Source organism: Harpia harpyja, chromosome 14 (genome assembly GCF_026419915.1).
Source record: "Harpia harpyja isolate bHarHar1 chromosome 14, bHarHar1 primary haplotype, whole genome shotgun sequence".
Classification (NCBI taxonomy): Eukaryota; Metazoa; Chordata; class Aves; order Accipitriformes; family Accipitridae; genus Harpia; species Harpia harpyja.
This window is the reverse complement of record NC_068953.1, coordinates 33,362,477-33,387,341: the sequence shown is the minus strand read 5'-3', so window position 1 is coordinate 33,387,341 and position 24,865 is coordinate 33,362,477. Positions and strand designations below refer to the sequence as shown.

General features: G+C 38.4%; 1 protein-coding gene across 10 annotated transcripts in view; it reads left to right on the top strand.

Moving 5' to 3' along the window:
- TRPM1 (transient receptor potential cation channel subfamily M member 1) overlaps positions 1-24,865 on the top strand; it is a 113,469-nt gene that overhangs the window by 10,912 nt on the left and 77,692 nt on the right. For 8 of the 10 annotated variants that reach the window (XM_052807906.1, XM_052807900.1, XM_052807901.1 and 5 more), the window contains exon 1: positions 8,967-9,324. In XM_052807906.1, coding sequence (XP_052663866.1) covers positions 9,202-9,324 — 123 coding nt within the window. In that variant the 5' untranslated portion in view covers positions 8,967-9,201. Of the gene's footprint in view, positions 1-3,000; positions 3,106-8,965; positions 9,325-24,865 lie in introns of those variants that run through there. The other 2 variants (XM_052807903.1, XM_052807894.1) reach the window with 2 other exon arrangements.

The window sequence follows — 24,865 nt, the reverse complement described above, 5'->3', positions numbered from 1 at the left end:
TGTAATAAATGGATAAGGAAATGTGCAGTCCAGTCAAGCTGGGATCTGTGACTGGTTTTCTCCTGGTAGTCACCACTGCCATCAGTGATACATGGCGGGGCAGGGGGGGAAACAAAAACCTAACCTCCAAAAAAGGTGATTGTGTCATCCCTGGAGGTCCTTCTTATTTTCTACATCACACATATATAAACAAGTAATTCAGCTTTCCTGTGCCTCACCTGCTCCCTTATTTGTTAGAGATGAGAATGCTTCCTTGCTTCCCAAGGGTATTGAAGTTTAGGTTTTTAATGTTCAAGTCACTTGAATCTTAAGATGGAAAGTGCTATGGGAATAGCTACTAAGTTCTAGGTAATACAATCTAAATATAATACACTGTATATCAGGCAGGAACAGATGAGTGCACATAAGATTTCGTGCTGTCCTCAGCCATCATTTTCTTGTATTGCTATTTCTTCCATCCCAGGTAGTTTCAAACCAGGGAAAGAAACCGAGTAACTCATTGTCCTGGTTTCGGCTGGGATAGAGTTAATTTTCTTTCTAGTAACTGGTATAGTGTTATGTCTTGGATTCAGTATGAGAAAAATGTTGATAACACTGATGTTTTCAGTTGTTGTTAAGTAATGTTTATACTAAGTCAAGGATTTTTCAGGTTCTCCTGCCCAGCCAGCAATAAGGCTGGAGGGGCACAAGAAGTTGGGAGGGGACACAGCCAGGGCAGCTGACCCAAAGCGGCCAAAGGGATATTCCATACCATGTGATGTCATGCCCAGTATATAAATTGGGGGGAGGTAGCCTGGGGGTGTGGATCGCTGCTCAGGAACTAACTGGGCATCAGTCGGCAAGTGGTGAGCAACTGCATTGTGCATCACTTGTTTTGTATAATCCAATCCTTTTATTATTATTGTCATTTTATTATTGTTACTATCATCATTATTATTTTCTTCCTTTCTGTTCTATTAAACTATTCTTATCTCAACCCATGAGTTTTACCTTTTTCCTTCCGATTCTCTCCCCCATTGCACTGGGTGGGGGGGAGCGAGCGAGCGGCTGCGTGGTGCTTAGTTGCTGGCTGGGGTTAAACCATGACACTCATTTAGTTCTATTAATCAGATATGAAGTCACTGCTAATAGTAACTAGAGCTTCTTGTGGTGTTGTCCGAAAGCATATGAATGTCAAACGCGTGGTGCTGGACAAATTTTCCTGTAAAAATGCTCTCCCAACGCCATTTTCTGTGACAAGATAGTCTTCATTTCCACTTCTAATGTAACATACCTGCTCACTTAGATGGAAGCTGATTGTGTTTTAAATTGCTGTGTGTCCCAATGTGCTTCCAAACCCTCCGAAAACCAGCTCTCTGCCTGTATGAGCAGCCTTTAATGTACTTCAGAGGCTACTTAGGGGAAAGGAGCCACAGAGCTGCAAGAGAAAAACTCATGGTGTTCTTATGTGATCAAATTAAGCACATCCAACCACATGCTGCTCCACTGTTAGTACTAGTGATCTTGTAGCCACATGGAAAATTGTTAAACTGCTGACAACTAGTCCTGTCTATGCAAGAAGTCTTCACCTGGTTCAGCCTGCAGTTAAACGGACTTCTGCCTGTAAAACTGTTCTTTTGATGTCTCTAAGGCTGCTGTATTAAGGTAGCAGGATCTAAGACATGCCTCCCCATCACAAATTCAGACTCCAAGTTATGCTGCTGCGTTTCAATTCAGCGCAGTAATTCTAAACTGCTGAGATGAACACATTTTTCTCATTTTTACTTTTCAGTTTGAATATGTGTTTGTAGGTATAATGCTGTGATACAGAAGGGGCTGATACAGTGTAACACCTTCAGTATCCTGGAAAATGGGATACAGTGCACTCTAGGAAATTTGGAGAATCCCGGTGAACAGCAGATTGAAGATGAGTCAGCGGTGTGCCCTCGTAGTGATGAAGGCTGTGTATTGTGGTGTTTTTAGGAAGAGGGAAATGTTTATTCCCTCTGTTTGGCACTCATGAGTTTGCGTGTGGAGTACTGTCTTCATTTTGGGAGCCCCTTAGTACAAGAGAGAGATTGAAAAATGTCTCCCAGTGGGGGGGCCATCAGTATGATTAGGAAGCACCTGATGTAAAGATAGGCTAGAAGAGCTGGGTTTGTTCAGCTTGGAGAGGAGAAGGCTGAGGAGGAATTTAGTTGCAGTCTTCCACTAAGTAAAGGAGTGTTACAGAGAAGACGGAGCCAGATTCTTCTCAGAGGTGAAGAAGGAAGAAACAATGGCTGTAAGTTGCAGCAAGGGAGATTTCAAAGGGACATAAGGAAAAAATTCCTTACAGTGAGGAATGGTTGCATACTGGAGCAGGTTGCCCAGAGGACTGGAAACACTGTCCTTAGAAGTTTTCAGCATTCAGCTGGACAAAGCCCTGAACCACTTGATCCAACTTTTAGGTTGGCTCTCCTTTGAACAGGGGGTCAGACTAGGTGATCTGCAAAAGTCATTCCAACTTAATTTTTTCTATGATTCTACAAATACAGGGAAGCTGAGTCTATGTCTGAAGGTGAGGTGACAGAGAGATCTGGTGGGTTTCTGCATGTTCAGCTCCTTAGGCAGGTTTTGTTCTTTATATGATTAGTACAGATTATTTCTAATATGTGAGGGTGGTAACACAGGCACCAATTTACAGGCTCACTGGCACAAGCAGAGGTTATTTCTTTACCTTTTCTATTCTGTCCACATGTCTCGTGGTCTTCTTAATTTCACTTTAAACGTGCTTTTTTTTCTTGCAAGAGAAGGAGAGAGGGGACAGACAGTTGCTAAATAACAAAGACTCTTGGAATGGCTAAATAGGCAATGCTGAAGTAAAAGTACCACAAAGTGGCTTACAGTCTTCCTCTGAGTTTAAGTGTGGAATTGACTAAATGAAACTTCTTTTCTATAAATGTCACCTGCCAGTTACATGCTGTCTGAGTTTTGTTGTGTAAGCTGTTACATTTTTAATCCAAATATGCTTTTGCCTAGGTTACTACAGCATTGATTTGAGGATATGTAGTTTACAGAAAAAGGAGTCAACTTTCCTCACCCAGCAGACAGTCCCCAGTGACCTACAGTGTGCTCATTCTCATGGTAGGTAACCAGCACTGAACGATATTCTGTCTGCACTTCATTTCAGGGATAGAAACTAAAGAATCAAGAACTGTTGAAGTATGTAATAGGTAAGACCTATAACTGAGATAAAACAGTAATGCACTGCAGTGTATAACTGAAGTGTGAACTGCCAAAGGGAATTGAAGACATGGTGCTCCCACTACCAGTTTTGTTGTGCACAGGAAGTTTTAAATAGAGTTCTGTAAAAATGGTGTAAAATTCTCCAGATGCTCTTCATTATTTGAGTTGCAGCTCTTCAGACCTAAGAAAGATGTCAAGCTCTGTATTGCAAAATTACAAAGGTTTTTTTTGCAAATGAAAAATACACTTTGCGTGGAAAATTGTCATACTGCTAAATGAAAAACATCATTATTTCATGAAGTGTTCAGGGTTCTTCAGAACTTGAAAATGTAAAACTTTTGTGGTTTTCTCCCTTGTCTCTAGGGACATAGAGCTTTGGAATTTTTTGTTTGGCTGGTTTGATTTCTGTTCCTCCTCATAACTCTGTAAACTTACCCATCATTTAAGTCATATTCATGTTAATAGTAAGGCCAGAAATTATAGCCCTGAATATAATGTGTAAAAACAGGTCTTTAATCTGCACCTAATGTCATCAACTATCCAAAGATAGTATTTGTTTAAAAAGAAAAGAAAGAAGAAGTGATTTGGAAGCTAAATGGTCCTAGTTGCAGTAGAGCTTGTGATAAAACCAGTTACTCAATGTTTGTGTAATTTTTGATCCCCCAGTGTCTGTCTGATCTTCTGGACCTCAATACCTTTCTCTCTAGTTTGGTACTAAGTTATTGTACCCCACTGTAGAGTGTTATCACTGCCTGTTCTGCATTTATGTTGATAAATGCTGTATTTATTGTCATTAGACTGTCCCTTCCTTCCTTCCTCCATCCCTTCCTATCTTTGATTTTAAGTGTTACAAATCTGAAAGTACTTGTAGCACAAATGGAGAAGCACTCAAAAGAACAAGAAGGAAAAATCTGAAACCTTATTCTTTAGTTCTTGGTAAAGAGAGGGGAGAAAACTATAAAAATTTTATGGGAAGAAAGTGGTGGTTTTTTTCTAAAAGCAATAGAATTTGTAATGGACTATGGTGTTGTAGTGGACTGTTTTGTTTCTTTTGGCTAATAATGAGACCTAGCAGTTGTTTCATAGCTTTCTGTTCATGACATAAAAGTAATGTACTGCTTCTGTGATCTGCATGGTTCATGACCAGTGCATCTGAATGTGTAGATGTGGGGGGCTGGAGAAGGCTGGAAAATGTTCAGTGTGAGGAAATGAGAAAAGGCAAGTGCAATGCTGTTACTAGACCACTGAGAAGCCAGTATAATCAAACAGTAGTAGTTCTTCAAATGTTAAACGTTTTTGTTTTTACAGTTTGAAGTATGCAACTCTCCAGAATGAGGAGCATTTGTACTTACAGTTTTGGTTTCATGTTCTTTCAAAAGTGAATCTACAGCTGCAAAATTGTTGGATTTGGAAAGCAAAGCACTTAATCAGTAGTCAGGAAACTTGCTCTTTTCCTTTACCTTGTCTATAAAATGTTATCCAGTTTCATTCTGCTCCAGCTCATTTCAGATAGGCCCTCATTCGTCTGCTTTGGAGGTTATTGTGCACAGCTATGAGATGTTAGTCTGATTTCCTGCAGCTTTTTATATGTACTACAATGACAGAAAAACAGGTTGAAAGAGGGCGGGTTTTTGAAAGTTAAAAATACATTAAACTACTGAACTGGCTGTCTGAAGCTAGCCAACTTGTGGAGAGTACATAAATGGATTAACAGGATTAAATCGTCTTGAAGAGTAATTTTGACATTTCCATTTGTTTTCAGTTTGGGAGAGTAGCAGGTTTATCCTGCCAGTAACAGAGTAGCAGGTGGGTTTCTGAAGAGTTGATAGACTTCAAAATGATAATAGTTTGCAGCACTATAGTGATTTCAGACAATCCTGGTGTATGCTCCTGTCCTTATGCAGGAAAATTCCTGTTGAAGTGGAAGATGGATTTGCTTGTGGGGACACTTGTCTAGATGTTTTGGTAGCAAGCACAACATAACTAATTATTACTATCTTGGAAAAAGCCTTTTTGGAAAAGCATTTATGCAACACCAAGCACAATACCAGCAGCTCTTGTTCATAGCATAATTAATGAATACCCTTAATGGAATGTAGGGTTTTTTTTTTTTAGTTAAACACATGACTTCAGATTTTCTTACTGTATCAGAAATGTCAAAGGACACCAACATATTTTTTTTTACAGAAAATATTCTTTTAAGACATCACATTAAAAAAATGAAGAAGTGCTTTTAGTTTTTGTTTTATAATCCATTGTCTGTGAAAGAAACTCACATTTAGTTTAATACTCATATTAAATGCAAAGTGAAGGAAGGCCTAATTATACATGCCTTTTATATTTAAGTCTTTATACAGGTATAAGCCTATCTTACCCCAGTCTGTCCGTGTAAATAAAGTTCATCGGATTATGCACTACTGCTTTCCATATTTAGTGAGTGGAAACATTTCAGCTGACATGGTGGACTATAGGTCAAAGCTTTAAATCTATAACTTTTTTTTTCAAACTGACATCAGACATGTCTGATGTGATGTCATAGAATAGCTCTGACAATGAACGGTGAGAGCACTTTAGCCCATTTTAGATTTTCTACAGGCTGAAAGAACTACAGCTATCTTTAACCAAACTATTCACTTTTTTAAAAACACATTGTGTTAGGGCCTTTGAGCCATGGATCTTTCCATGACTGCAGATGTTAAATTTCCATGGTGCGGTATCTATAGGAGATACAGGTACTTACATTTTACATAGTATGTTACTTTTGTGTACTTTGAAATGGATGCATCCTGCTCTTCCCAGGGAGCAGGCTGCCAAGGATCACCTTGAAGGTGATCTTGCAAATGGAGTGTGCCTGCACTCCACTTATTCTTTTACAGGGATGTATAGTCTTGGGTTTTTCATCATCTAACTTTGACCAATTTGATCTTATTGCAAAACATGGAGGGTGATGGACAGATGTGTCCATTGCATGTCATGAATTGTTCAGTTTCAGAACCAGTTTAAGGGTCTTTCATACTGTGCCAGATACTCATTTGTTGTCAACCACATCCTGTTGCAAGAGATTACTACCCTTTCCTCCCCCAGTGCTGATTTAAACCATACGGTTACACAGATCCGATTTAGACCACACAAACCATTGAATCAGCTCAACTGATGAAGTAGTAAACTCCGAAGTGAGACAGCAACCTTCATTAACAATGTTTGTTTAAAAGGTTTCATAATATGAGACTGCACTCCTAAAACCAAAAGCTCTTTTGGAAAGTCAGTTAAACTTGTGCTTCTAAATCACAGAGCTGTTGAGAGTGCCAGCATGGTGTATGTTTCTGTTCCCCTGGTATAGTGGAAACAGCCCATGAAGTGTTATATAAACACAGTGGGGACAAGAACATCAGCAGAACTTAGTTGTCTGATTTTTCAACTGGGGTTAGTATTCAGCAGCTTCTGTTGCACTGGAAGGCTTTCATCTGGCTCTTGGATGTAAACATCTCCTGTGTACTGATGACTTGTGAAAATCCAGTGTGGTCCTTAAAATATACCAAAAACAGTTACAGGGAGCTCAGACAAAAGTCTTAGGATCACAGATCCATAAGGACCAAGTTAATGAATTCCTTATTCACATTCTACATTGTGTCTTAGAGAACAGATTCATATTCTGAATTTCCGCTTCCAGAAAACCATGTCCCCATTTTTGTCCTTGACCAAAATACCATTAGTCATCCCTTCTGACTAATGCAGCCCAACATCACTTCAGGAAATTGCGCTGTCATAACATGATGCCTATTTGTGAGGTGATGTTACAAATAGTTACTAGGATGCACTGTTGTTTCATTCATTGCATTCAGCATGTTGTGGCTGAGGAAGAGGAACGGTGCAAAGGAGCCTTGAAATATTTTTTTTGTTCTTTGACAGCATTCATATTGGATTTGTGTAAACTACAATATAAACCAAAAATGTTCAGCATATGCTGTTATCTGAATGTCTTTCAACTTTGTTCGTAATTATCAAACAAGATGCTAGATCAGGAGGACATATTCTCAGCTCATTAAATCTGTCAGTGTTAGAAGTGACTGCTGTAATAGCTGCCACCATTTGAGAATATGTCCCAGAATGTAGCAATGGCTTTTACAGATGAAAAAGACAGGATTGGGCAAATCAAGTTCTTGTGTAAATAGAAGTAATTTGTTTTGTTTCAAAAATCACAACAGTTTAAACTCACAACAGGGTAATTTTTGACCCAGATATTTTATCTTCTGCAACTAACTCAATGATAAAGTACAGAAGACCATCCAGTAATTGCAATGTTTTGCTGCTAACTGACCAGATATAATAGAGAGACCCTTTAGGAGAGCAGATGTACATGGAATTTATGAGGCACTACTTTGTAAAGTAGCTTGCCTGATCACAACTCCCTTTAAGATTATTCTATCCATGCTCTATCACCTTACTGTCCTTGCCAGATTTTTATATTCCATTTGCCAGCTTCTACCTCAGCCTTGTTCACTTATGCCAAGCCATGTCTTAAAACAACATCATATAACAGCTGCTGTCAAAAGTCTTGTCAAAAATGCTACTTTTACCTTCCTTGGTTTTGCCTAGGTTTAATGAATGGTTAGAATGGAAGACCTCTTTTGTGACCCTTTAGTGTCCATGCCCTCCTCTCTACATTCCGTTAACCTGATGCCAGGAACTGTTAGCACTAATATGATAGAAGTGATTCTCCTGCAGAACATGGGATTTTACTCTCCCATTTCCCAACACAGCTTTAAGTATGTCCTAAATTGTCAGCAACTTATCCATGCCAGCCTGGGAAATTACGTTTTCTTGATTATGGCTGTGCTGACCAGAACAAAATTGGTGCATCTCCGTCTATCAGCCTCTTCCACTTTTGTTTTGTTTTAGGTTTTCAACACAATTTTCTGTGCCTCCTCTAACCAGCTGCAAGCAGGCACCCACTCCATCTTTACTGAAGGACAAAGGGGTGAATCTAAAAAGAAGTAAATAAATAAAAAGTATGACTGTATAACTAAATCCTGTAAATGAGTGGTGTTTCTGGCTTACCTCACAGTTACAAACCAGCAGTCCCTATGTATATTTCTGAAATATATTTCTAGTTTCTCTGTGCTCTCATCCATCTTCTTTTCTAAACCAGGCTCTCCAACACATTCCTAGCTCATGTCTGAGAAAACAAGTCTTCTGGAGCCAACTAGGTATTTCCTAGTCAATAATAATTTGTTGTTCTTTGAAAGCACCTTGTCTCTTCCTCATTTCTTGTTTATCCTCTCCTAACTGCCTCCTCTTGCTTTCACTCTGCATATTTAGGCAGAATAGTACAAAATAGATTTATTCAGATACTAATCATACCACACCTTATTTGCCACAACCCATATTCCCTAATTAATTGGAATCTAACTTGTGATCTTATGGGTTGCTTGCTTTTAAAACCTTGCCTCTCTTGTCCTGAGACCTGCTGTAGGCACACTTGCCATCAGCAGTTATCCTCCTGAATTCCACCAGGCCTCTAACCCATAGTCTGCTGAGGACCATCTGCTCTTTTCATGTGCCTTTCTACTGATACCAAAATAATTTCCATCTGACTGCCCTGTGCTTTGCACAAATAAAAACCTTTCGGGCTGCTGCTTCTAAAGTAGATTTACCTTCAATCACCATTTATTAAATCTCTGTCCATTAAAAACCATAGCTTGCAGAAGCTGTGTGCATTAAGCCTGATTATAGAGTCAGTAGAGAAGAGGGAGGGGGACAGCAGTTTGTATCCATGTATTGCCTTGTTTTTCTACTCGTCTAGCTGGCTGGTAACACTTGTGACAGGGTGCATATCAGAACAGGAGTCTCATTATTTGGCTTTGATTTTGGTTTATGCATCTGTCTGTCTTTATTTAAGCTGTAACTTAATGATTGTTGGCTTCAGGAAAAAATCTGCTCAGACTACATGACTAAAATCAGAGTTGTCTTTGGTGCTGGAGTACTAGGACCCTCATGGAGGGTAAGGGCCAGGGGATTAAGAAAGGAAGAGGAGGAAAGTTCACAGGTTCCTTACGGAGGATGAGTGGCTCCTTCAAACGCACTTCATTTAAGGGCTCAGCATCTGGATCACAAAAGGTAAGTCTGCAATTACCCAAATAGTACAATCGGAGGGAAACAGCTGGACATACTGTTTGCCCCTTTTGGTTTTTTGGTTTTGGTTTGTTGGTTTTTTTTTAATAGCTGGTATCGTTATAAACGAGAACAATCCTCTCTTTTCCTCTGTGCTCTTTTAAGTCTCAGAGGTATCAGTCATGTTCATTGCAATGGTTCTGGCAATGAATCTTATTCCTCTTATGGGAGGTCTTTCACAAGTGCACTGTCTTAAGGATCTTTGGATTAAATATCACCAAACATGGCTAGTCTGTAATTATTCCTATCCATAGTCAAAATCATATTTTAGTAACTATTGATACTTAGTGTTCATGCCAAATTTCGATGCCATCAATTAGAAGACTGATAGGATGTATAAAGGATTTTGGTGTGATTCACTGAACATCTATGGCAGACAGATTCTACAAGAAATATAGTTTGTGGTTAGATCGTGTGCTGTGCAGTATATGAATGAAAAAGACAAGGAGGGAGAAAGAAGACATAAGGTGATTCCTTTATAATTTATAAACTCACTTTGTTGTCATAAGCTTGCATATTGTGGATGAATATTAAGAATTTGTTTCTTAATTCAGTTTTCAGCTGGGAAGGGAATTTAAATACATTTAAATACAAATTTTTTGTCCATGGATTGATAGATTCATTTGGAACAAATATAGACTAACCAGCTCAGGATTACTTAGATTCCAGCTTAGCTGACCTTTTTCGAACTGACTCCATTCAAATAATGAGAAATAGTTTCTGTCTTCTCTTCCAACCCTTCCAACCCTCTTACCTCTAATTTCTGCTGATCGACACAATGTTAGAGTCAGATTCTAATTAAAGGGGTGAAAGGAAGTCTGAAGGAACATAACTGAGAGAAAAATGTCTGGCAGCATCTTGGAGGAAATTAGTCATTGATACACAGGCAACTATGTGTGTATTAAAATGTTTCCTTCTTAAAGAAGATAGTTCTATATGATGTGAAATATTGGTCATGGTCATCTGTGAATGCAAGAAAGAATATGTCTACATTTGGGGACCTTCTTCAGCAGAGATTGACGGTCATGGGCCATCACCAGGTGAATTGCAAGCACTATCTAGGGATAAAGTCATTTACAGCGATGTTTTTGATGTACTAACTGGGGAGCCTGGCCCTTTTCTCTGCTAAAAAGATTGTCAAGTTGCATGTAATGCCCATATTACAGGCCTTATTACAGACATTGACTGCTAGATGGGGGAAAAAAAACCCCAAAACTTCAGCTGTAATGTCGTTGTCACCAGGGCCAAGCCTAAACACTTAGAAGAAAAGCAGAATGCTCTAAAGCATTTGCAGTGGGGTCAGTTTTTTCTTCTCTGATAGATAGAAAGCAAAGTGGCACATTGAAATGTCAGTTAATACTTAGCAACAGTGTCACTTTGAGTAACTTTTCCCATTACTTGAACAGTTGCTTCTTAGGTGCCTCATGGCTGTGTCTAAATGGTGTGAAAAACCAGGCTGTCCTCCAAGGCACTTCCGTGTCATGAACAGCTGTATATTCCTTGCTTTGTCAATCAAATGACTTTTCCAAGATAAGCAGTAGTTTCTTAGGCTGGTAGCATTAACTTTATTTATTGAATAACACAGGGAAACGATGATAAAGGAAATTAAAGAGAAGGACTTCCCCTTTAAAATGTTGTTTTATATATCTAGGCTCACTTAAACGTGACAAATCAGACTAGTAAATCTATAATGCAGGCATAGTGCCCCAGGTGCAGTCAGCTTTTTTTTCTTTTTTTTTTTTTTCAATGTCCCCAAGCCTATCTTGATTTTGCAAAGCATACAGAATTTTACTTCCTGAATGGAATAAAGTCAGAGTAAAATACCCAGATGAAAATTGTTTAATCTTGTCCCACTAATCCCATAGGAAAGACTATTCAAATGAAGGTAGAAGGAACACATTACAGATTTTGTTTTTCTTAACAAGGTTCGACTTCTGATTATAAAAAAATGTTGTCTTTTAAAAGCTGTAAATTCCTTTCATGGCTTGCTTGCTTTAGTCTTCCTAATTCTTTTGGTGTTTATTTGCTTTAATGTTCATTTTGGGAATAAAAACTTTACCTTTCATGAGAAGAATCTAGAGTTGATTGAAAAATAAATTTTTAAGCTTATGTAGTAGGCTGGGAGTGTTACTTCTGCTGAGAAATTATGTTGATTGGCTCTTTGAGGTTAATAGCACACCGTCAGTATACAGGCAAGTGGAATTGATTGTCTCTGGGGGTCAGGTCATCTTGTGGCAGGAAATTGGGCACTGTTGTGCTTGAGAATATTTTGTATTAAATGTAAACTTTTGCTAATGATACAGCTGAAAACAGGGATTGAAACTAGTCTTGAATGTGTGGGTTTTGTAGGGCTGTAGTGCTTTGGGATACATCTGGAAAACCTAGGCAGGAAGTGGTTAAAGCCATGTGATGTAGCTAAGCATAGAGATTTAGAATGAAATTTTCATCTGCCACTCTAATAAAGTTTCCCTTTTAACACTCTCACAGACCTTTTTCTGAGGAATCTGTAACAGCGTGTGGTCCTGCTCCATTATTTTGACTCCCCATTTTTACTGCTGTAGTGCTGAATAGCAAGAGTAACTAAAATGGCCAGGTAGCTCTACTCAGCTCTCTCCTCTGCTTAGGTTTCCCATGTATTCCCCTGATTTTGACAGCAGTGCTCTAGAGGAAGATGACATTTTACTTCTTGAGCAGTTTTACAAAAACCTGTTGCTACCTGCTCTGCAGTTAAAGGTGTTCTTCTCTACCTCAACAAAGAATGCTGTAAATTAAATGTGAAACCAGTAGTGTTTAAGAAAAGGAGTATACTTGTGTGTGTGCACACTTGCATCTCTGTTTTGGTTTTGTTTCTTGTCAGCATCTCAGTTTATTAAAAAAGGAAGCAGCTTATCTGGATGTACATCACTGGTCTTTCATTCCCACTAATGGGAATTACTTCAAATTACTTTTGTAGTACTAAACAATGCTTTCATCTCTGCTTACTATCTCCATTGACTTGATCTAAATGTCTTTAAGATGTATCTACTATGACTCATTTTCTGTTCCTCTGAAGAGAAAAACATTTTATTGAAACAGCTTTTCTCTACAAGTTATTTGTTTGCCTATAATTCTTCCATGCTTGTAAATTCTCTGCAATTATCTGTGTAAAGATATACTCAGTACAAGCCTTCCAGATGCTCAGATTTAAGCTTTTATGGAGACATTAATATATTTTTAATTGCTTTATTGCTCACATCACTGTCTCCTTCCTGGCTATCAAATGTGCTGTGAGAAATAACAGTAATATCTAAAAAAAATATTTTTTTTAGAATATTAAAAAATATTTTAAAGAATCTTTTATCTAAATACGTTAGACAACTTCAAAAATCTCAACAGCACTACTATAGAAAGTACAATGGATCTTTGTAATTATTTTTTTTAAGGTAGTACAGTATTACCCAATGATTCATTAGAAAAGCTTTCATGGATTACAAAGGTGGAAAAATTATTAGACCTTGAGAGTAAGACAAATAACTTGTCCTGTGTTTTGTAAATGACCAGACAAACCAGAGAAAAGATGGGAAAGGATGAATACATTCTCTTAGATCAGAGAGAATTTATCTTTTAGACAGAAAAATGATTTTGTTTTGCCTTTAAGTCACTGTTTTGATCTGTCTTACGATTTGTTAATGAAGCTTGAAAATTAGTATAAAATCCCTTGAAGTTAGTTGTAGTTGTTAATCTTGAATTGCATGCTTTGTACGCTTGCTTATGGTAATACTAAACTTCGAACAGGGAAAAAAAGATTAAAGGGACAAATTTACTTTCTGCTCCTGAACTATTTGTCCAGAAGCTGTGATTTCCTTCAAATTACCATACCTTTTGATAGTTTATAAAAAGTTAGCTCATAGGTTTATTTGGAAGTTATCTGCAACTAGTTAATATTACAGTTGTGATTAGATAGATCGCTTGGTAACAGTGAAATAATTTTCATACACATTCCTTTTGAGAATTACAAATATCTTTTTTTTTTTTCCAAAATTTCTGTTGTGATTAAGAAATATTTTTTTGTGCAAACATTTTGGCCATTGTCTCAGTGGCTCAAGAGATAACACTGCTGTGTTTTTTCCAGTTTGGGGAGTAAGTTGAGTGATGGAAGTGAGAAAGTGAGTTAGGTATAATAATTTATTTCTAAGTACAGCAGAGCAGGTTCTTAATCTTCCTTAATGCTCAAAAAATATTGGGGCAATAATCAAACTGTTATTACAGGCAGACTTTCATGGCCCTAAAGAAAAATAGAGGCAGACTTGTTTCTGGAGAATAGGCCAACAGGTTATCAGTTGCCCCTTTTCAAACAAACAAAAACTGTACTTAGCAGCATGTGATCTCTGGTACAGACTCCCAAACTTAGAGACAGCAGCACAGCCTGTACTCTTGTGTTTAATGAAAGAAGGGAATGTCAAATTAGAATAATCTATGACTATCACAGCAGAATCAGTGCTGTAGCTGCCTTCTTAAAAGATACTGAAAAACATTATAATTGGGTATTTAAATTTGTGCAGTTTTGACAAATCTTTTCTACTTATGTATGCTATTTTACAAAGAGCATTCTACTGGCTCTTTTACTGAACTGCCTTGCTGAATCAACACCGAATCAGTTTAGTGTTGATTTGGTATCTTAACATCCTTCAATAAACTGGATAAGAGCATTGAGAACAACAGTCCGTAACAGAGTATGTGTTAGTACCAGCTGATCTGAATAGGAATTGGAAATAAATCCTCTAACCCCCTAAGCAGGATGCACAATTGACCAAATGAATTGTAAGGCTTTTGTTTTGCTGTGACACACCATCCAAAGAAAGAATGTCAGTATAGTAGAGGATTTATCCAATTTGAAACGTAGAACTAAATGGTTCTCCTTGGCATGTCCATGACGTTTTTCTTGACTCCTGCAAGTTTCTTCTCAAGACAGACATTGTAAGGTATGGCTTTTAGGAATCTCTTTGTTGACAGGAATTGTTCATAAGGAATTGAGTCTATATTCCACATGTATCGGTCACCCAGCATAGCTAGGCATGCAGCATTGCACTAAGCCCCTTCTCTACAAGTCAATACACTGCAGACATCCAACAGGAGCAGATGGTGTGTGTGTACGGCGAGTGACATGCGATCTGTAGCATGAAGTAAAGGTTACCACAAAGGTATGGAAGCTTACTGTTCAGGATAAGGTGTAAGCATAGAATCAGAGACAAGACTTCTTGCACTGTGGAGTTGTTAAAGCCTCACATACCTCTAAGCAAACCGCTGCCTATGTACAACTGTTATGTCATGATGGCTTCCAGCAATGACAGTGTCATGAGTTTTGCGGGAGCTTTTTGACATTCTTAGTGTGTTTGAGCCTGAATGTTTGGCAAATTTTTAAAACTGATGATAGCTGTTACTTATAAGGAACATGCATGTATCTCATAGAACATCTGTATGTCTGGACAAATACTGCCTAAACCCCACAATTTACAGCAAATACGGACTGTCCAGCAGGATAAGTCCATGTATTTGAGTTGCAAGTATCATGGTAGGCTTGGCCTGGTGACCAGCACATCACAATCATGTACATATCTAACACCTTTCATCCCCTTTATAAATTTGAACAGCATACAAATTATGTATATAGAGGTGCTACTCTGAAATGCAGCATCTTAAGCTATTACAGGAGTCTAGGGCCAGAAGGAGAGAGGGCGTTTGTTCAGATAAAGTTGCTGAGCGAGTGCAGGTTCTCAGCTTGTAATTGCAGGGGTAATAGGAAACATTTCTGGACTCTCTTGTGCTAGCCATATCAGTGAAACCATGGGTTTAGTACCAAGATTCTGTAGTGTTAGAAAAAGGTGAAGCTGACAATGGGAACAGCAGGAGAACTGTCCTTTTTTCATATTGCATGTGAGCAGAGCCTTCAGTTTTAAGGGTTGATATATTTGAAATGTTCCCTAATGCTTGACTTGGGCCTGTGATAATGATGAAGCCATGAGTGGCACTGCAGCAGATGATGTAGAGAGAACAAAATCCTTCCCCAGAACTCATGTCATGTACTGAATGTGAGAATCACCTTGTAAATTACGGAATAATGTTTTTTACTTCTCAGCAATTTGATGCTATTCTGTCCAGCTGTTCATATTCACTCCTGGCAACTGTAGGATTCGCATGCATCTGTGTCTTTGGTAACTGTGCTTCACTGCCTGTTTCCCAACACAAATTACTGCCAGTCTCATTCAAAGAAACCTGCCATAGATGCTTGGTTCATGCAGCACCTCTTGCCAGTTCTTGCTTAGCAGCATCTCTCCACTGAAGGTCTGACAACAAGCCTTATGCAGTTCAGAGTAGGGAAAAATCAGGAAGCCTTGAGCAATTTTCCCTTTGAATGGAGTTTTATAGAAGGGATCTGTCAAGGGTGGCTACCTGCTAAAAAGTGAAGCAAATGTTCATGGGTACTGCAAAGCTCTCTCTGACTTTCAAACAGAGAGCAACAAATAGTTGTGTAAGAGTGCTTCTGAGGCTGATGAGGATTTTACAGTAGCAGGAAACATACAGACTATGACTGTAAATGGTGCCATGCTCCAAATGGTTGCCCCTTTGTTTTGCCTAGAAAACACAAGTGTGGATAAACAAAGGAAAAACAATTTTGCTGGAAAGTGATACTAGTTCATGTCTTGCATAGTGATAGTTGATCTTGCAGTGAAGGATATAGATTGGGGTACTTACTGTTCTCCACTCCTGTTTGAAGAATCAACCATTACCTTAATGAATAGAGCCTTTCTGGTGCTTTTTAATTTCAGACTCTGCATTTGTGGAATCTACCACAAGTGATGAAGGTTCTTTTAATTTAGTCAGTCCTTAAAAATGAGGTGAAAAACATAGGTGGCAGAGTAAAGGAAGAGTCAGACAGCATTGAAAAGGAGCCATTTCGTAGGCAATGTCGTGGACTGGATCAGCAGTTTAACTTCACAGTTTTGTTACTAGCTGTGCCATCCACCCTATTTTGTGAATTTGGATAACTCACTTTCCCTCTGTTTCCCTTTCTGTTACATGTCTTGTCCACTTCACAGAAATAATTTTCTGTTGTATGTGCGCCCCAATCTCTAGTGCAACTTCTGCGATCTACACTAACAGAAAAGTTAGAAAAGCTGGAGCTGGTTAAAATGAACTTTTTTTTTTTTTTTTTTCAGAAAACTGATTTAATGTTCCCCCGATCATATATGCCCCCTTCAAGCCTCCAGTTAACTAATCTGTGATGTAGTACTTGCTCATGCAAACCCTCCTCAGGGCTGCCAGACACCAATTTTCTCTTGGTGTAGATGCCTGCAATAAAGAGACTCACTTTGAAAAATGGAAGGTACGCCAAACCTTGGCTATCCAAAGGACTGGCAATGGAGAGTCAAAATCTATCAGAGGCAGACAAGCAGTGAAATGGAAAATTGACAAACATCAGCAAAGAGCAAGGAGAAGAAAGCCATTCATTAGTAGAACGCAGCTTGCAAAACAGCAAACTTCCACGTTGAGAAGGTGCAAGGGCACATTTTACTCCTGTTTTATAGCTTTTCCAAGTTTTCAGGAAAATTGCGCAACTACTCTCCAAAATTCTAAATAGATTTGAATTACCCAAGAAGGGATGAGCTGATGTTTTTCCAAGTAATTCACTAATACATAAAATAAAGAGAACTGTAATTGAGGATCATTAAAGTACCTTCACGATGTATGTGCTCAAGGATTCACTGCAACCGCCTTTCATAGCTGGGTGGCAGCTGTATATAAAGGCTGAAGGAAAGGATTTTGCATAGATTCATATCTGTTATAAAACTGGCTGACTCCTAATTAACTGTAAAAATGGTTGATTGTTGTCATATTTTATCCTTTATGATTTCAGAGCTAGCTGGGGGCAGGGGGGAGGAGAGAAACAAGAAAAAAAAGCCCAAACCCTGTTAATTTAAATAAAAAGTAAGCAATGAGATAAACTGCTTAAAGGCTTACATTTGGACTCCAGTTTTACCTCCTAATATGTACATTATCTTTTGTGTTGTGAGTACCTCTGTCTGCCCTGTACATTTGCCAGTTTTTAGCAGGCAAGTTATTGACATTAAGCAGTGGAAGCGTCATTGTAGGGTTTGCTACCTATCCAGTTTGGAGACGGGAGGAGTCCTGTAGGGAGGCTTTAGTGGGGTGGAATGGGGAAGCCAGTTTGTCCTGGGAAGCAGCATGAAGAGGAGAGTGAAATAGCAGAATTTTAAGGTAGTGATTTGAGAGGAGAGGAGAGGAAAAGGCATCAAAACCAATGTTATATAAATAACAGCTGGTTCATCAGCAGCTGAAGATGAGGGTAGAGAGGATTAAAGACAGGTAGCAGAGACTGTGAAAGGCAGTTGTACATGCCAGATTGTCAAAAGATAGAGGCAGGTTCAGGCAGTGCTGTGGAGGGAGCAGCTGACCAGCTGAAGCAGATCGGGTTGCCCAGACAGAATATGGGCAGACTGAGAAAAGGGAGCCACTGAAGGACTTCTGCTAATTTGGGGAGAGTGAAAGCGTAGTGGCTGCTGAGGAGATACTGTGCAAATTGCAAGGAAGAATGGGAGAACAGTGAATCATACAACCCCAGACTAAAGAGCTGCTTCTTCACCATTTAGGCTGTGCTATAAAACTAATACACATGTAATCTGTAAAATCAATCTAAAGTCCAAATGAGTAAAAAACAAAGGTACGCTGATGAATAACAGCAACATAATCAAAGAATCTTGCATTTAACAAAATGAGGAGACTGCAGGTATGGAGAATGTAGATTTTCTGTAACTATGACAACTGATTTCCCTAGTGTAGCTGGTACAGTCTCATCCAAAATGCAAGAAACTGATTAGAAGCTTATTTTTAATGGTAATCCCATAATCTTTAATGGATAATGCCTTTTCTGCCAGTAATTGTACTTTTTCGGAACAGTGTGATACTTTTTGTGATTTTAATAGCATTCCACCAACGTGTGATCCAATAGGAGTTTCTCTATAGTGTGCAGATGCAGTCATCTATGAAGTGCATCCAACAGTAAAAGCAATTGCTCCTCTAAAAACCTGGCTCACCTAACAGGGTTTTTATACTTCATTAGAAAATACTATGCTCACAGTGTTGATTCTGTTCTGTTAAAATTCTGTTACAATCCTAAATATTCGTCATTAAGGCTCCATCAATAAGATCATCTTAGATGTTTTTAACTGGATTTATTCCCTGCTACTGAAGATAGGAAATTACATGGCCTTGAACTTTCCATAAGAGAACATTCAATATCACTAAAAGAATATCCTTTTTATTTTGATGTAAATAGCAAGCTATAAAAGCAATTTTTTACAGTCATAATAAAAATTAACTAATCAACGGATTACAGTGACAGTGTCTCTTCTAAACAGAAGTGCCTTAGATTTGAAGGGTGAAGTTGAATGTAATTTCACCATGTAGTCGTTATCTCCTGCCTTCTTCAACCACTTTTATGAAGACATGTTGTAAAACAGTATCAGCTTGTATGATGTCCTCTTGGAAATGACATGAAAAGGCAGCCTTGTTCTATAAAGATTAATCTCTAATAATAGCACAGTAAAAGATGTAACAGCTGGTATGGATTAATATTGCTTAATATCTACTTTCATGTGATTAATAGCTGAATGGCTTAAGCCTCTACCAGTGGAAAGCAAATAATGGTTACTAAGCTCTACTAAATGTATAGTTTGTAATTTTTTTAACAGAATAGACATTTTAATGTTTTTTCCTTTTTTATTTCCAGAGTTCCTAGTGGACTTCAATTTCCCTCCTTCCCAATTTTTCTATTGCAGGTCATGTATTACAAATCTTTTTTCACAAAAAGGGGGAGAAATAAGTTGTTCAGGGGTTCATCCTGTCTTTTTTCTGACACACAGTACCCACGACTATTCCTAATACAATTCAACAGTAAATCCTTAACTTCTATGTTAGTTTATTAATGTGTTTTACAGAGATTGACAGGTGAAGAGGAATGCATTAGGTTTTTGTCTTGGTGTTCACATTAAGTATTAAATATCTTTGTCCAGTTCTACATTGTTGGTAGTGATTTTTATATTATATTTTTACAAAAGCAAAATCTCCATCAGTTTGGAACTGAAGAGCAAAGGGTAAATTCCAAAGCTTTTTAAAAGATTTAATCAGCATGTGATTAGCTTGATCAGTGCTCATAGACCAGGGTGTGCTGTTTTGAAATTACATCTTAATCACTTAATAATTTACCTAGGTTTTATTGAAGTTTGAGTCCCCTAAATATTTTTCAATTATGGAGATGAATTTGCTCGTAAAACTGAAGACTCAAAATCCAGGTGGGAATCGGGCATACTGCTCATGAGCTGACAAGCTTTTTCCATTTAATATCCTATTAAATTCAGAGGTAAGACATGACAATACAAGAGCAGCTGTGCTGGATCAGACCAGGAATCTGTGTTGCCCAGTGCTGTAACAGCACAGTCTAAGGAGTGCTGTAGGAACCGGGGGGAGATGTAGTTATTCTCCTTCAGAGTTTGTTCCTGTGCAGCGATACTTACGGTAGGGATTGTCTGGACCAGAGGTAATACTGGAGGGGTTTTATGTGAAATTATGTTGTTGCCTTTTAGTCTCCACAGTATCCTTCACCAAGGAGTTCTACAGCTTAGCTGCAAGTTGTATGAAAGCATGGAAGCCAGCTTGAGCTCATTAGTTGTGGAAAAGAGTCTTTTATGTTTGGGTGAGATTTCTTTAACCTGATACTTAGTATCCCAAGTTGAGACTCTTTTAATTTTGCTGTTGAATTTTGTACCTGTTTTGGTATTTGGTTCTAATCTCACTTCACAATTTTGATGAGCCTTCCTTAGAAAATCCTTATTCTTCTCATTCCCAGAAGTGCATCAGACATGTTTTCGTCTGTGTTTGTCAGGCCTAGGTTTGAACAGAGGGCTTAAAAGGTGAAAAGTCAGTGTGTTTTCCTAAGTTACTAGCTCTGAGTGTTGAAACACTGACATGACATGACATGCCTTCACCAAACACTAGTAAGTCTGGGTGTTTAGCCGTGTCTTTCATCCTAGAGAATCCCAAATTCTTGTATCAGCCTTCTGTCTGCAGAATAGTTAATTTACCAGAGAAATGCCTTCACCTTCTCAGAAGGATCTTGGCATTAAGTAACGCTACTTTTTATTCTGTTTTAATGGTAGCTCTGCTGTTAACTAGTTGCTGCATGTAGATGTTCTTCTGGTAAACCAAAAGGCTGGGAGGAGGAGGATCCTTCTAGGACCCAGGGGCGGCCAGGCTCTGTACCATACTAATCTCATCTGAAAGTATTTTTTGGTTTTGGTTTCCCCCCATATGCACACAACCACAATGGAGATCCCCATGGCCCAGAATGCCTTATCTCTGCTTCTCGGCACTTTGCCTTGCCTCTTGTTATCTGCTTGACTACTGAGGGATGTGAGCAGCTGAGGTGGGTTCTCAATGGAGATTTAGCCTTAAGTGTATATGGGTCCTGATCTGTTTGGGCCTTTGGAAATATGAACCCATGCTGAGAGCCAGCTGGGATGGCTGTCTTCCAGGAGCTCTGGATTAGTGCTGCAGTTGTGTATCGTATTCAGGAAATAATAGGAGGAGATATAACTGGTTTGTTAAAAATGGCTAGTCCAATACATTCGTCATTAGGGTCCAACTCCAGTCGATGGCCTAGTTAATTTTAATCATTACTTGCCTCCCCCATAATAAATCCTATGGTGTTAACATTTTGCTGTTGATAAAGCTTTAGTAGTTGGAATAAATAAAACCACTAATGCAATCTCTGACCTTTCTGACATTCACCTACCTGTGTCACTCAGTAGGATTTAAAAATATTTTTAAATTTAAGTTACAGTGTTCTAAAGTTATTTTTCCTAGCACTGAGGGAGAGCCATGTTATCTTTATTTTCTGTAACTGAGCATTATTAGGAAGAATGCACAAGGGCACAACTGAGGTACTTGAACTTAAGCAGTTAGTGCCATTTCCCATCCTTTCTGGCCTCTAGCTGCTGAGAAGGTCTTCATTAGACCCTGTGGGATGCTAAGCTTGTGGGATGCTAATCCTGGGAGGACGTCTTTGATACACCATGCATCTGAATTGGTGCCAGGTACTTGTATTCAGGCACCTGACTGAGCGTTTAGAAAACTGAGCATTTAGAAAATTGAGCAGTTTCATACTTTGTTTGGTAGAAAATAATGTGAAATGGTCCACACTAACCTCTGTTAATCTTATGGGTCTAGTTCATTAGCAAACTATGCTTGAATCAAGAACAAGGGCAAGTCAGTAAATCTGGCTGTCATCTTGAATTTTTTCTCTGAAAGGAGAACAGAAGCTATGAAATTTTCATGGAATGAAGACTGGGGGATGTATTTAGCTTGGTCAAATCACTTTGATTTTCAAATAATTGTCACATTGATAAGGTAGAATATTCTACTAATATTACATTTTCATTAGTTTATACATGTCAGTATGAAACTTCTCATTATGCACAGGCACACAAAACATCAAATGCATTTTACTGTTTTGCTAGAATAAAAGTTAATTTGGAGCAGATTTGAGTAATTTACAATGAAAATATAGCTAGTAAAACTTTCCGTCACCTGTGTCATCGTTGCAGAAATGCTAGGTAAAACATGAGCTGAAAAGGACATGAACATGGGGCTGTAAACATATTTAATTCCTGCGCACAAAATAATGAAGCTATGTTCAAGTTGCTTTGTGGAACAGTATGTAGAGAAACAGGTGCAGCTTGAATGAGGGAGTCTGTTTACAGTTGAAGCTTTCAGAGATAAGAATTACCTAATCCCAGTGCCAGTATTGACAGGCCCCCAGTTCATGTGTCCTAATCATTCTAAAGGAGAGGTGGTTTCCAGGCTTTCTAGAAAAAAGTTAAAGAATATTCAAAGCTAATTTCATAGAACTATTTTGTGGGCTTAACCTTAAGCAGTGTTTAAAATTACACATTATATTTTGGTGTTGGCTATATGCAGCAGACATGACTTTTTTTTCACCAACTGTAGTGCTTTTACATTGCTATTTTAATTTTGCTACATTGGAATGTGTAGCAGGAATGTTATAGTTTAAATTAAACTATAGTTATTTATACAGTTATTAACCAAAACTATCATTAGAGCATTACTCAAGTAACTGCTATCTGAATGCCCATTATTTCCTTAAGCCTCCACTGGATAAATGGCCCGATGAGCTTGGGAAAACTGTAGACATACTTTTGTGGAGCTTTTGTAATTTCCAGCAAAAACTAGTGACCTTTCCTCTGTGCTGATGAAATCCATTACTCAGTTACACAGGTCAGAACTTAGCAGCTCTCCCCGTTATGTTTGATTGCAAGCTGACACAGATTAGTGTCCAATATATCCTGGAGATGGATGATGAGATTGGGAAAAAATGTAGCAGCCATTTGCATTTTCTGAATCAGGCTTCATGGCTTTTTGGATTCAACATGTCACGTTGATCTGGTAGGTCTTCAGTACCAAGTCATTTCTCCTGTAGCATGTCTGCTGCAGAGCACGTAGTGTATGGAGAGGTACCCAGCTTAGTCCTGCTAAGGGAAGACTATATTACCCCACAGTATGCTGCAGCCATTGCATGCAGATCATCCTGCTTTCAAGGTGAACAAGCCAGTGCTTGTGCTCTTAGCATTCAGGGCACTGTCCCTAACCATCCAGTGCTGAGGCTGGGGAGCAGCTGCAAGCCTTCCTGTCTCCCACAGTGGCATGGAAGTGATTAAACAGAAGTTTCCCGGCCACCTTTTCCCCATTGCTCAAACATGCCCACAATAATTCTGACAACTTTAAATCCCGGTTTAGGGGTAAAGCATGTGTGTACAATTAAGCATGGGAACTGTCCAGCTGACTTCAAAGGGTTTATCTGTCAGGCCAATATTTAGGTACCCTGATTGAGTAACTATTGGAGGCCCTGTTTTTTTCCTGCAAATTGTATTGGAAAAAGTGTTCATTACAAGGAGAACTCTCCATGAAATCACATTCATCAATGTACATAAAGATAGGATTTAGCTAGTAGTACAACCTTTCCTGATGTATTTCCAGACCTATGCAAGGTGGATGACAGTAGATCAGAATAAGAAAGTGTCACCTTCCTAAGACCTTCCTGGTCTTTATCAAATTCATCATTTAGTCTTCTTTAAACAGTTAGATGCACTTGGATTAATCAACCACTAGATAGAGCTATGCTATATAGAAAGGACCTCACTATGAAGTCGTACACTAAAAGTCATTATTTTCCCTAGTAGCGAGCCAAAATAAGAACCAATGGTTGCACAAGACAGATATGACAGGAAGAGTTCTTTCTCCAAGATACAATAAATCCCCCCTCCCCCCCTTAATAATACAATGAAGATCATGGATTTTTTCTGAGTATACCTTATAATAAGACTTCAGTGAATAGTCCAATTTAATTCCCATACATTAATTATTAAATAAGGCATATCTTTAAATTACCACAGCAATTAATTTTTAATCAAGCAGTCATCATAGAGCTATTTTATCATGATTGTGGACAGGAACCTTGAAAGCAAAGGTTGTATTATCTTTTCTTTTTTCATTCCCTGTGCTCCCCACCCCTACCCTGTGCTGAGAAATGCTCACATATTGATCAAAGTGTCATAAACATGAGCAAAAGGAATTACCTGTAATATTATCCAATATAATTCTGAACCAGCACAAGATTGTTCTATTTAATGATTTCTGTAATTTTTTTCCAACTTACGTAATTTATAGTACTAAACTTACTTTTGAGATGTGTTTATTATAAAAGCTCACTAGCAAAACAACTAATGATGGGTTTAATCTTTTGACTGTGTTTAGGATTTTGTTTGCTAAAGTTGCACTGAGCTGGTACAAAAGCTACACTAAATGCATGAAACTGCGGAATACAGTATAATTCAGGCTGAAAGATGCGTGAAAGTTGTAGGGGAGTTGAAAATGTGTGGATTTGACAGCTTCTGCTGGCAGTAAATACAACTGCAAGAAAAGAACAAAACCAACCTCCCTCCAACAAAAAAACACTGCCAAAACAGATGTTGGTGATATCCTGTAGCTTTCGGCATGTACAGGCATAGCACAGACATTGACTCTATAGATTATTCCGGCAGTGTGCATCAGCCATGAACAGAAAGAAATACATCTGGGTATTTCTTAGTGACGTGTTCAGTTCTTGGCTGTCATTGAAACAGTTCCATAGTGCAGGACTTGGGGCCAGTTCAGCAGGTATATATCTTGCAGAAATGAGGCCACAATAATGAAATGATTTTCTAGAAAATTTCTACATTTAGTTTTTCTATTTTTACTTTTTCATTTTCTTTGGCTGAATTAAGCGAAGAGTCCTTAATACATACTTTGACAGACCCAAGCAAAATTTTTAATAGCCAGTATTATAAGTATGTATTTGATTGCATTTTGTTCTCTA